General features: G+C 45.1%; 1 protein-coding gene across 1 annotated transcript; it reads right to left on the reverse strand.

Annotated features, from left to right (window-relative positions):
• Positions 1–2,314: 2,314 nt before the first annotated feature.
• SLC32A1 (solute carrier family 32 member 1) lies at positions 2,315–7,932 on the reverse strand. The gene is made up of 2 exons (XM_035123145.3): positions 7,075–7,932; positions 2,315–4,443 (listed from the first exon to the last, which is right to left on the reverse strand). The coding sequence occupies exons 1-2, from the start codon at positions 7,450–7,452 to the stop codon at positions 3,256–3,258; spliced, it is 1,566 nt and encodes a 521-aa protein (XP_034979036.1). The 5' UTR covers positions 7,453–7,932; the 3' UTR covers positions 2,315–3,255.
• Between the last annotated feature and the right edge of the window lie 5,791 nt (positions 7,933–13,723).

Consider the following 13,723-nt stretch of genomic DNA (forward strand, 5'->3'; position numbering starts at 1 on the left):
AGATATATATGAGACACCGTGCTCTCTTTGAAAAACGGAAGAGAAAATGTTAAAACATTTCCCACCCGTTACACCAATTCCTAGGGTATTTCTATGTAGAACGCTTTGCTAAGCAGCTTATTACTTCAATGATTGCTCTGTTATACAAGATCTCAAAGCATTCGATATTCTAGAAGCTTCAAACAATGCTGTTCGCTTGGAGTACTGGGAAAAATAAACCTTATCTGCCCACGAGGAGGCGCTATTTGGAATTTCCTAATTCCAAAATTAATACTGTACAATGAAACTCACTTAGCCAGTTAAGATAAGGGGAAATAGATGGGTGGGTAAGAAGATTGTTTTTTAAAAAGAGACTGTTCATTTCTGATGTCTTATGCTGCCTCCAGCAATAGCACAATAACAGTTTAGAACTAGGATGATATATTCTATAAAGGAAACATGAGCACCAACATCTTGTCCTCTGTAGGCTTGAATAAAATACTTTCTTTCCTACTGCAGTGGATGGAATCTGGCATGAATTTCAATATCCAGGAACTAACAAGGGCTGCATGTTTTACTATAATTGAACGACAAATTTGCTTAAATCTGACAAATTTCAAAATTGCCACTAATTCAAATATTGGAATATTTGGTAAATCACATTTAAGAAATCACTGGCATAATTTTCTTCCTCATCAGTTACATAAAAGAGTTTAAAATACTACACAAATCTAATTCTTCAGAATACATTTAAGAGCAAAGAAACATCATAAAAAAATTATCTTCTTTGCTGAACATCAGCTTTTGCCACCAAAGCTATAATTACACTGGAAAGCCACAAATAACCCAAATCCCAGATAAGAAGTTGAAAATTCAGATATCAAGATGAGCTATTCAGATTTTTCAAATATCAATATGCAAATTTGATATTTGAGGATTTGAATGAGAACACAAGGCAGGGAGGGTGGGGGAATGAAAACATATAAATGAGAAATTTCCTCACTGTTTCATTTCAGTTCTGCACTAGTCCAACTACACATTCAACTATAACGTGGCATGGCCCTGTCAGGACTGGCTCACTTCAGAAAGTGTGTTTTAATTACCCTATTTAAAAAAAACCTGAAGAAAAACAACCTAGAATATCAGAAAGAAGACTACATTTTGCAATCTTTACCCTTACATGCTATCTTACTACAGACAGGAAGGATTATTTTATATGGGGGGAAACTCATTCATGTGATTTCCCCCTACCTATAATCTGAAAAGATACAGTCCAGAAAGAGTTGTACCATAGGATGGTTCTGAATGTGTATTTCGCTTTTTAGACTTGTCAGACTCTGGGGTTTAATTCCCATCTCAGTAAGAGCTGAGCTCAGCCTCAACTTCCCATCTGTAAAATGATAATACTACCCACTTTTGGCATGCTGCTGTTGTGCAGATATGCTATGGAAAGAAATACTTTGTACATTAAAAATGGTGTGTGAATTAAATAACAGCAACAATTATTAATGGGTTGAGGAACTGAAAACGCAGAGACACAATCAGCAAAATTCAGAGGCACACACCCAATCCTTATTTTAGCCTCCCTTCCTGAGCCACACTCACATAAACTGAGATGGGAGGAGCCAAGGCAACTGTCCCCTACAAGATAATCCTCATCGTGTGTAGGCTCGATCACAAATGATAGACTTTGTATTGGTTAGAGGACAGCTAATGTAACATAGCAGCGAAGAAACTTGGACCATATTTCTGTGCACAAGGAGTTGGTCACACAGGAATCACATTATGTGTCATGTGAGTCAAGGAGCTGCCAAGTCAAACCTTGTACCTGCCATGACCCCACTACATAGTTAACAGCACATTCCTACTCAGAGGTAGGAATTTTAGACAAGCCCTTGTCTCACAGCCTCTTCCCCACATCTGTAATAATGTGCTGATACTGACCTACCTTAATGGCTTGTTGCCATGAGATAATGTATGTGAAATGCTAGGTTTGAACACAGTAGGATGCTATTGTTCATACCAGTTTAGTTGTAATGACCAGCTTGTCCCGTTGATTTCAATGGAACTTAAGTTCAGATACATAACCGAGCAATCCTAACCATGTCTATTTGGAAGTCCTATTGTATGCAATGAGACTTATTCCCAGGTAAGTGACTGCAGCCTTGGCTACAATACTAACCTCAATTACCTGGGAATAAACCCCATTGAATTCAATGGAGCTAATTTCTGAGTAGCCATACCGGTAGTTAAGACTACAGTCTCAGTCTGGATGCAGCCCAGTGTGCTCCCAGATTACAGTCCCCTAGAACAAACCATGCCAGCCAAAGTTATTATGGTTTCTCTTTATTGTTTGATATATTTATGTACCACATTATATGTTAAAGATAGATTTTCTGATATACATTTTTCATCTTTTTTACCACAATTACACCACACATACATTGGAAACAGCTCCACAGATCTGGTAGTTGCACAGAATGGTTTTTTGTGTGTGTTTTTTGTTTCATATCCAGAATACTTTTTTCAAATCCAACAGCTTCATTTTATTTTATTTTGTAATTTAGAAATAAAAATGACCCAATCCAGAACTGAACTCCCAAGTCTCTGATCTCAGATGGAGGTCAAGGAAGGTCAAAATGGGAAGCGCTGGTATTGGACATGAGTTGGTATGGAAGTATTAAGCAGTCCTTACTAGTTGTTTTAATATACAATGTAAACACTACAGCTTTTGTGGCTCATCATTGGTCACTTAAACCATTTCAACTAGTTGCTCATACAATCTAAATCTTGCATTAAGTTTCATCTGGTCATTATGCTGCCCAGTGTCCCAGCACAAGGATCCCAAGAGACTGGTGTGCCTTTTCTTTCTAAAAAACAAGATTGACTTGCATAATACTTGCAGAAATATTACCAGGAAGCCTCTCATTATTTCCAAATATGGAATTTCATCTTCCTTATAAAGATAAGTTTTTAGACTAGTGAATGAACAGGACAAGGAAATATTTCAAATATTTTCTCTCTGATAATATCTAAATATATATATATATATATATATATGAGTCTTCTTATTTAAAAAGTCTGCTGGGCTAAGTGTTTGATCTGGAAACTTTGCTTAAGGTTCTGTGATAGAATTTCTTGGGTGTAACTAAAACAAAAAAAAGAAAGAACAACATTTCTCCTTTGATGAGGATGCATAATCATTTGACTATGTGGATGTCCTGTGTGATTCTCTCGCAATCCCTCCCTTTAAATGCAACCAGCTCAATTCATCCTTTAGTCTTCTGTATTGGTGCTATAAGCCTCAATGAGGCCTTCTAAAGAGTGAATGAACCCAGACACACTGCATATACCCCCTATTACAAAAATGGCCACATCAAAGAAGACATGGTGCCACAAGAGCTTCCTCCACAAGAGCTTGAGGTGGAAGAGGCTGGGGAGGAGGAAACAGAGGCCTGCACCTGTGAGGCTCCCGGTCAGGCCCATCAGGAGGGCAAAATGAGGGACATAAATGGCCATCAACAAGGTAAAAACTACAAGGGCACACCTGAGGCTGAGTCCCCAGGCTTTGATCCTGCCATCACCTCCATAGCAATTAGGGAAGAAGGCCCTGGCTCCATCTTGGAAAAGGGATTTCTCCAGGACCTCCACAGCTGCAAAGAACGGCAACGGGTAGGACAGCAAAGCTTTGGCCACCAAGAAAAGGTTGACGACAGCCCTAATGGTGGATGGCAAGTTATCTGTGATGACTTCCTTTGTCTCGTCAGCCCAAGTCAGGTAGGCAACCAAGGCAAAGAGTCCCTTCAGGATGCAAGCAGCTATGTGAGTCCAGTTCATCATGCAGTGGAACTCCTTAGGGTTCTGCATGTTCCCTTCTAAGGAAGGCAGAAAGATCTGAGAGGTGTAGCTGAAGACAATGATGCCGATGGAGATGGGGAACTTCTTCACGTCAATGTAAAACTTGACTTTGTCCCACGCCCAGTCGCGGGCTCTGGAGAGGCAGTAGGCAATGACTAAAATGTTGATCACAAAATGGGCCAAGGTGCAGAGCAAGCTGAACTTGGAGACAGCCTTGAGGTTCTTCAAGAAAGCACAAGGGAGGAGCACGGCTGTGGCAATGATGGACCATGATTTCTGAGAGACCGGCAAGGTTGGGAAGCTGTTGTACATCAGGTTGCCACTGACCACCACATAGAGGATGCAGGTCATGACCAACTCTATGATCTGAGCCACATTCACAATCCTGCCCCCGAGCGAGGGGAACCTGGGAGCACAGCAAGCATTCGCAATGTCTACATAGGAGTCTCTCACCCTGACTATCTCCCCGTCTTCGTTCTCTTCATAGAGGCAGGCAATGAGGATTTTCCCAGTGTAGCAGCAAACCACTGCTGCAAAAATAATTAAAAAGAGTCCTAGGTATCCACCATGGAGTATAGCATAGGGCAGGCCAAGGACAAACATCCCCTAAAAAGAGACAAAATGGAGACTGTGTTGCTCAGTTTTACTTAGCACGTGACAACTGGGGGGGGTGGAAGTGGAAGGGGCACAAACAAAATGCAAGGGCCTGTTACCCACCCCAATCCCTCCAATCTTCCATAGAATAAAAATAAAAATCAGGAAAGACCCCAGAAAGAAATGGCATACTTCACTTTTCTGCATGTAATAATTCTTAAATGTTTGAATGTAATCACAAAACCTTTATTTAAGGTGGTGGTGGTGGGATTCTGTCATTTAAAGTCTGTGGTTTCTTTCTTTTTAAAAAACTTAAAGTTGCATGCTTTGGAGAGAGGGGGGGAGGCATAAATAGTTAAATATTTCAAAGCTATTTTTTAATTTAAAAAACCCAGTTAAGTAATCCATAATGTCTTGGAATAAATTGCAATAAATCATCGTCCTTGCTTGCAGAGGTGTTTTTCCTTTTTTAACTAACATTAAGACTGCAATCCTAAACACACTTGCAAGGAAGTGAGCCCCATTGAACACCATAGGATTTACCTCTAGGTAAGAATGCAATGGATTCACTGCATTTCTTTAAATGGCTATTGGCCCTTTTTCGTTTGACTGGGTTTTTGTTTTTTAAGATCCAAAGCATTGAAGCAATCTTGAAAATATCTCACACAAGGAAAGTGGCTGGCAGCTCTCAAATTCATTCCCTTCTTTGCAAATTGGAAGGATATGTTTTGAATCAGTAGCGAAGACAAATATCCCTAACTCTTCCCCTTCCCCTTTGTATCTTGTTAAGACTGTAAGCAGCTGGCTCAATTTGCTGCTCTTTTAAAATAAAAATATAAAAAAATGTACATAGTACCTGATGCAATATCAGACACAATAATAAAGTTTTGGTGTTGTTTCAAACTGCTTGGAGTTATAATCTGAGGATCAGAACAATTCCTCTCCTCTCCTCCCCCCCCCCTCCCAAATATGCGATTCTGCAATGAAACATTCGTAAATTCATTATTGCAAATGTAAAATGCCATAGTTCAAGATAGAAGACATTCCCATTAGGTTCCTTATGCAAACTGAAAACCAGTTCAGCCAAATGAATCCAGTCCTATGGCTGGACTGGTTTATAAGCCATATTGGTGAATCGTTAGAGAGGGCATTTTTAGAAGCAGTCTTGATAATCGAAGATCCCCCTAGGTATCCAAAACAAAATACAAAAAAAAAACCGCCCCATTTTTAAATAAGGAAACTTTTCTTTTTTCTTTTTTAACAAAAATTCGATTTGGCTATAAATTAAATTGAATTTTATCAGACCTGGCAATAAATTGGACAGTGAATTTTTTAAAATATCAATAGACAGTCTTGGGAGTCTCTCATTCCGTTTCCAGCCTTTTAATACCAAACGAAAATCGATCACAAATATGGAAATGCAACTTTATCTTCCTATGAAGCATTTCCTGATCAATTATTACTTTCCTCCTTTCGGATCTGAAGCATATCCGATTGAAACCGAATAACACCGAGATGTCATTTCGTTACATCGCCTTTTTTTTAAAAAAAATTGTCTGTAACAGGAGTTCTTGACTTTATGCACCTGCACTTTTGAACACACAAAATTAACTCTTTAAAGGAAGGGGGGCTCAGTGAGATTGTGCAGTTTGGTTTGGGAAATTAAAACCAGGAACCGTCAGTTTAAGTACTACGATGCAAAAAGACGTTAATGTATAGTGTCTCTGTGTGTTTTTCCATTTACTCCTTAGGCGAGTCACATTCCAAATGCGCGTCTTTCTCTTTTTATTAGCTGAATGGGCAGATGAAAATTAATACAGACTCTGAAACGCCTAAGGGAGGAGGGAAGAGGCTCTCCTGTTTGGACCATCTGTTGCCTTGGTTATGTCGAGGTGCAGCATCGAGCCAGAAGCGGTGCTATGCACCAAAACAAAACAAAAAACACCGAATTGAGGAGGAAAGGAAGAAGAGGCGGAAGGGCCATTCGGATCTCGAGGTGCATTCTCAAGACCACAGTCTTTTGTGTTCGTAACAATGTCTGCGTTTTGATTTCTCAACATCAGAAACACGGATTAACATCATCACTGCAGGAATAAGATGGACCGAACTGAGGTGGGGAGAGGGAGGGGGCGAAGAGAGAGAGAGAAAAGAGAAGGCTAGAGAGAAAGACTGAAGTGGAGAGAGAATTATTTGGCCATTCTTAACTGACCTAAAAGAAGAAGTTGTTGGCTGTTGATGCGTGTGATCTTAAGTATGTGCTCCCGAATCTCGACCTATCCCCTAATCCTTGAATGTCCCGGCCCCTGTTATGTTATGTGCAATCACCCATGTGCAACGTGGTCTCGGGAGTCCACACGTTCCTAGGAGAAGTGCTTTGGACTAGCTGGTCCGTTGGAGGTTCCTCCACCGCCTCTAGGGTCCTATGAGGGCAGGGAGCGCGAGGGCAGGGCTGAGCCGCATCTGCTACGGAATTCGCTCCAGGGCGAACCATGATGGGCACGGGCCCCTATGAAGGAGGTGGGGGGGAGGGCGTCCTGGCTCTCTGCAAGGCAGTGGCCAGGCTCTGCCGCCGGTTCCAAGGGAGCCAGGACCTCGCATCACCGAATGAAGAGCAATAGGAATTGGGGGATGGGGTTGCGTTACCTGGATGGCGTTGGTGACATTCCAGCCGGCTTCCCAGGCTGTGATCCTGGGCTTCCCTTGGCCGGACAGCTCGGAGCAGACGCCTTCGTCCTTGGAGGCGGACGGAGGCAGGGGCCCAGTGCCGTCCCGCTGGTAGTGGATGTCCCCTTCCAAGGGCGGCTCCCCTCCTTCCTCGCTGCCCTCGGATTTCAAGATGTCCATCTGCAGCCCTTGCCGGTGCTCGTAGTCCAGGTCATCGCAGTGCACAAAGCCCACCGCCTCCTCGTCCGTCGCCGCCTGGAAGCCCAAGCGGGCGAACACCCCGCTGACTTTCGCCTGAGACTTGTTCGAAACCGAGGTGGCCACATTGGAGATCTTGCTGCGGATTAGAGTCGCCATGATGCTGGCTCTGGCTGCGCCTCAATCGTGTTTGTGTGTGTGTGTTGGGGCGGGGAGAGAATCAACACGCTCCTAAAAAGTAGGGGGAGTTGAAAATTTTAAGTTTATGGGTTTTTTTTAAGGGGTTTGGTGGAATTCTGCGCCAAGCACGATCCAGGCTCCGCTCGTGTGCTCTTGCCGACGGTGGCGATGCGATTTAGCAGGGCGCTATCTCCACTCCTGGATGGAATTGGACCTTCTCCTCCTCCGCAGTGTCCCTTGGACCATGACACCACTCAGAGGGTCCACCTTGGCACCTCCATATGAGCCTGTCGCCTTCTACCTGGTGCATGAGGGGAGGGCAGGGCTGCGGGGTGGTCGTGGGGATGTCTGCTGCTTGGGTGCCCGGCTCGCCTCTCCCAAGAAATCTCCTCGTCTTCCTCTCTCCCCAGCCTCCTCCTCCTCCCTCTTCTTCTTCTTCTTCCTCCTCCTAAGCAGGAGAGAGGCGGGTGGGTTGTCTCTCCAGCCTTAGCGGTGCCAATGCAGTGCAGAGAAGCCTGGGGGTGGGGGGAGGGAGGGACGGAGGGAGGGAGGGAGGGAGGGAGAAAGAAAGGGAAAGAGAGAGAAGAAGAGGGACGTGCGGTGATCACCAGATTGCCAACGCAAGCCTTTTGCTGTGCACAACACGTATCCATCCCCACGCGTTCATCTATCAGGAGGAAGGGGAGGGGGGCAGCGGGATGAGGAAAGGTTTGCTGCATTTCTGGGGGAGGTACTGCAAGTCCCCACCAAAATCTACTCCCCCCACCCCTTTTCCTCCTCCAACAGCAACACCCACGCCTCAGAAACACTGCGGATGGAAAGGAGGGGGACACGATTTAAATTCTACATGGTGTTTCTGTTCTGTTCCAAGCCTGGTTCTCAGAATGCCACAAAACCCAGCCTAGGGAGCCCCTCTTCTCCCTCCGCCCCGCCGCCCACCTTCACCCACCAACCAAAGGCAATCATATCCATGATGGATATTTCTAGGGAAAAGATATTCCCAACTCGCTGGATAGATTTATCTCTCCCTCCGCCCAACAATATTTGTGGATCATCTCTCTCGCTCTGCCCCCCCCCCCGCCTTGCACAGACACACACACACACATATCCCCACTCCCACCCCGCAGATTAACAGTGCCAAAACGTGAGGCAAGAGGAGGTAAGGACAGAAAGTCAGGCCTAAAAAGAGGGAGAATTTATTACGCACAGAGAAGGAGAGACAGGGAGATTTTCGCTGCAATCCTGTAACTGGTAGCAAGGCCCATTGAATTCCATAGGACTTCATTCATAGTCGACAAGCGTAGAGTGGCACCTGCTCATCCTTTTGCTTCTATGACGTGTAATGAGAGTGTAAACCCCAAAATAGAATAAGATGGAATAGATTTGTTTGTTTTTCAAAAAGCCTGTTGCTATTACAGAATAGATACAAGGGAAACCTTCACGTTCATATACGTAATTCATTTCTTCCCGGTACGTCTGTTAGATTTACAAATATGTTCCTCTTTGGGAACCACAAATGATGGTCTCATAATTTTATTACCTGGTAATCTGATACCATAGGAGGAAAAAATGAGACGCCATTTCTTTTTGCCCGATGTTTAGAGAGCCCCTAGCACCTTTAAAATACTGTAAGGCAGAAAGCTTCGCCGATTTGGTAGCTTACATGGGAGGAAAGGGGAAATGTGGATCCCAGCCAAGCGCTTTTACAAAGTCGTGTTGTTCAGCAAACTCTCGTTCCTCGTTTGATTGGTCCGACCCCCACCCCCCCACCCCGCCGTCCCACCACTCACTCTTCATTTAATATGACTGATTGTTAAATGTTCCTAAAATAGCATCTCGCTGTAGTACTGACGTAATGCTCTTTCTGGATTTTATTTGCTGTTTCCTTTGCGTGATCCGAATCGCTCCCGAATTTTATTTTACAGCGGATCCAAATCACATTGCAAAACCAAAAGGGAGCTGGAGGAAAGGAGGACGAACAAGGCTGTGACGTTTCTCGAAAGACGTCTATTATAGTTGCAGGAAATCGTAGCCCAACTATGTTACCTTGTCTGGGGTTCAAAAGAGCCGGCATTCCTAACACGATTCGGAGCCCTTTTGCGCAGCCACAAATCCCGGTGGTGGCTTGAAAAAAAAAGTAAGAAAAAAGACTTCCAAGTAAAGATGGCGCTTCTAACTACAAATCTTAAATCGGTGGGTTTATTTTGTGCTAAAGGAAGCGGCCTCTGTCGCCAATGTTGTGAGTGAGGACGGTCAAAATGAACCCTTTCTTGCCAATATTACACACACACACCTCAATTTCGAAGCCGAGCTCCGATGTTTAGTAAAACCAGGCTTCATCCTGGCTTTGGAGAAGGAATTATCACATATCGTTGCACAAGTAGGTCGAGAAAGACAAGTCCTGGAGTTGCCCGCCCCCCTCGCTCCATATTTAGAAAGATACAACATGCGTCTGGCACAAATGAAGGACCAAATCGCAGCCAGGTTTTAATTTTTATTGCAGAAAACACACACGGAAGGTAATGTCACCCAGCTCACAGCACGCGCGCACGCGCAAATCCACACACCTGCCTGGGACTCAAGTTTACTTGGAACCCAAAGAAAGATCCTTAAAGCGCTTGAGACGTTGCTGCTGCAGCTGCATTTAAATCCTAACCTCTTTTCGAAGGAGCTCAAGGTGGCGAACATGGTCCTCCTCCTCCTGAATTAATCTTCATAACAAACTTGTGAGGTAGGTTAGTCTGAGAGGCAGTGAATGGCTCAAGGTCACCCAGCCAGCTTTATAACCGTGCGGATTTGAACCCTGTTTTCCCAGGTCCTAGTACCGCACTCTAACCACTACATTGCTTCCTTTCTTACCCTTTCCCCACCATTTGTCGATATCTACCCAGCCGATCTCTTTGAAGCAAAATCCCCGGAGGTTTGGTTTGTCGCCCTCGTGTTTTTTAGAACTGATTCTCACACGAAGTAACACTGAAGAGCCCGGATGAACCTCAACAGGGGTGTGAGAGATAAACCCTAACGGGCAGAACCAAACAATATCATGAGCATCTAACTAGATAGACAACTGAACATGCCCCGCTTCTTAGGCTACTAAACAGACCAGACTGAATGGCCTTTTAACTCCCTTTTGGAATCTTGCTTTGCATCTCAGCAAAGGAAACAAAATTCTGACCCTCTGCACACAAAAATCTGGATAGAATTGGCAAGATCTGCACATTATTGTGATTTTCATTATAAAGGCAATATTTTATATGAGCCGTTTTAAATAGACCTTCTTAAAACATGGGCGCCGGAAGGCGTAACAGAGATTTTCTCAACGAGACGAAAAGGAGTCAGATCAAACAACGAGCAGCCTTTTTGTTGTTTGTCTGGTCTGGAAAAGGTCATGGTCGGCCGGCTTCCTCGGAGACGTCTATTTGTACACTCTAAACCAGGGAAGCCCCGTTGTCTTCATTAAGCTTTTCTCGTTTTTTGATGACGTGGGTGTCCCCCAACCTCCTCCCTCCTCCCAAAGAGCCCCGGCTCTCGCGTGGACTGATATCCCACCTCCCACAATATCATCCTCGCAACGCTATTCCCAAGACCAAGGTCCAACCAAACCGGTTCCTGGCTGTTTTTTCGTTCCAACAGCTTTTTCATAGCCTCCGCAATTTTGTACAGCCTCCTGCACTAATTAAATAGTTATATAGTTGTCCTTTAAACAACTATACTAACCAGAACGGCGTCTCGGTATTAAAGACACAATATAGTCTGGAATAGGTTTCAGGATTACATCTTGCTTTTAATCGGACACATTTCATCCAAAAAAACAATCCACAAAGGTCTCTCTTTTTAACACCCAGTTGTTTCAGGGGATTGCAGACATTTCAGGATCTTTGCTGGATGCAAACATCTAGTCCCTGTGAAATCATTATTCATTAGTGCATTCATTCAAAGGCACGCTTAGATCGATGCATCGTTGTCTTCCTCTGCCTGTTTTGCTCCGGCTCCATCCACACGCGAAACACACACGAAATGTTTATTTGAATTTAACCTGATTCGTTTTCTGAAACCAGTGAGATTAACTGACTGCAATCACCCAGAAAAGTTGCTTGGGGGCAAACCACCACGCTGACAAGGGAAAGGGAAAGGCAAAATCTCAAATTTATTAATAAATCTGTTTCTCCCGAATTAATTAATCCGGAAGCACTGCTCGCTCCTAACAGCCTTCAAAAGGATTTAAAGAGGATTTCGCATTGTCATCTCTTGAGTATACATCTCTGGGGGTGAATTCACATTTCAAGATGATCATGTCCTTAGCCCGCTCCTAAACAAAAATAAAGCAAAAGCAAATCCACACATGCAGAGTCTCCCACAACCGATTGCACATTCTTTCATACTGTAAACTCCCTGGGGCAGAGAACTGCCTTTTTGTTTGTGAATCTGCAAAGCGCCAAGCACATTGATGGCGCCAAATAAATAAATAAATAAATAAATAAATAAATTTCATCAGAGAGATGCCTGTGTGAAACACACATCACATCACACACCAATCAGATCCCACAGACGAGTGTTTTCAATCATATCCGTTGTGAAGCACAAGGGTTCCCACCCCCCAGTGTAGGCAGTTCACACGTTCAGCGGCTAGTAATCAAACGACGAGAGAGGTGCATCACTGACGCGTTCTTCCAAGCAAACTGGGTTTGAAATGGGGTGGTGCCAGCGATTCTTCTTCTATTTGGATCCTACGGGATCTGAAACCCTCCTTTCAGCGCGCGCATTTTGAACTCTGCGCGGGGAAGCCAGGGAAGAAGACGAGACGCCCCGCCCCATTTCGACGCCCCAAATGCGTATTTCCCTCCGAAGATAAATTGCTCAAAAAGTTGTCTTCTTATGGGCGTTAGTAGTTTGTAACGTGTAGCTAGATATCGCTCAGTGCATACTTTATAGCCTTAACAACTTGGAGAGGGCGGGTGGAGAGATAGGAACAGCTTTTCATTTATCGGTTTCTTTTTAAACGTTCCCCCCTCCAAAAAAAACCTTAGTATTATTCTCTCTTCCCGGGAGGGCAAGGCTTGATTCGGAATCCAGCAAGTTCGGCAGCGAAGCAGTCGACCTCGTACGGCGATTAAAATTGACCAAGCCCGGAGGCGCACGAAACTAGACCGGTGTCCGTCGGCTGCAGCGCGTTTCTCAGCCTGTCGACTGCCAGAGGAAGAGCCAGGACTTCTTTAAAATTCAAGATATCTCAAGGACTCCTCCTGCACATACACACGCACTCACACAGAGAGAGACAGCCAAACACACACGCGACACAAGGAGAGCTTTATACCGCGCCTGCAGTCCGCGCGCCAGGCTTCCACGGGGAGACCGCGGCGCGCGCGGTACGGCTCTTCCAGCGGATTCCGCCTCGCGTGCCACCCCTGCCGGCTGCATTTCAGAAGAGAACCGGATAAAAGCGCCTTGTTCGATTGCCCGATGCTCCTGTTCGCTCTAAAGGACTGGAATCGGTGGGGCTGGTTCTCTGGGAAAGTATGCCCAGGACTGCAGCCAGAGCATTTCAGACTTTTGAGAAAAAGAGAAGGAAAAAGAGGGGAGAGGGGAGGAACTGGTTGCCAGTTGAACGCAGAAACACATGGACAAAAGGGAGGGGGAGCGGGAGGGAGACAATCTCCTGCATGACAGGGTTGCAGCAGCCCGCAAAAACGCCCCAATAAAAGTGTGCCGCCCCCTAGCCACCCCGCCGCTTTTCATACTGTACCTGCCCGCCCTCGCAAGAGTGCGAAACTTTCCGGTGGTCCGATGCCGGCAAAAGAGCTCGCTTCTGTCGATGGATTTCGATGACACGCGGTCACCGTCATCGTCAAATCACACGCACGCGCTCTCTCTCACACACGTTTGGTGCTGATCTCACCGAGAGCGTTTCACTGGAAATGTCCCGTGAAAAGCGGGTCAGGAGGAGAGAAAGAGAGAAAGAGAGGGAGGGAGAGGGAGAACTAAAAAGGAAAGAAGGAGAGAGGGATGGAAGAAAGATGGAGAAGGAAGAGCGTATTTAGGAAGAAAGAGAGAGAAATGGATCAGGAACAGAGAAGCAGAGAGGGAAACGTGCCGGTTACCTAGGATTCATCTTTGCCTGCAGATCCATCGTTCCATATGCAAGAGGACAAGGAATGAGGGGTTGAAACAGCGGAGAGAGGGAGGCGAGGGAGCGAGCGAGCGAGTGGACGGACGGACCGATGGATAGATCACCGCGTCACTGACGCGCGGT

Source organism: Zootoca vivipara, chromosome 7, assembly GCF_965207765.1.
Source record: "Zootoca vivipara chromosome 7, rZooViv2.hap1.1, whole genome shotgun sequence".
In the NCBI taxonomy this organism is placed as follows: Eukaryota; Metazoa; Chordata; class Lepidosauria; order Squamata; family Lacertidae; genus Zootoca; species Zootoca vivipara.

Excerpts from the sequence above, each read along its gene's own strand:
- SLC32A1 (XM_035123145.3), bottom strand. The coding sequence starts at position 7,452 with ATGGCGACTCTAATCCGCAGCAAGATCTCCAATGTGGCCACCTCGGTT. Across the intron at positions 4,444-7,074 it reads ATGTCACCAACGCCATCCAG|GGGATGTTTGTCCTTGGCCT; the intron begins GTAACGCAACCC and ends GTCTCTTTTTAG.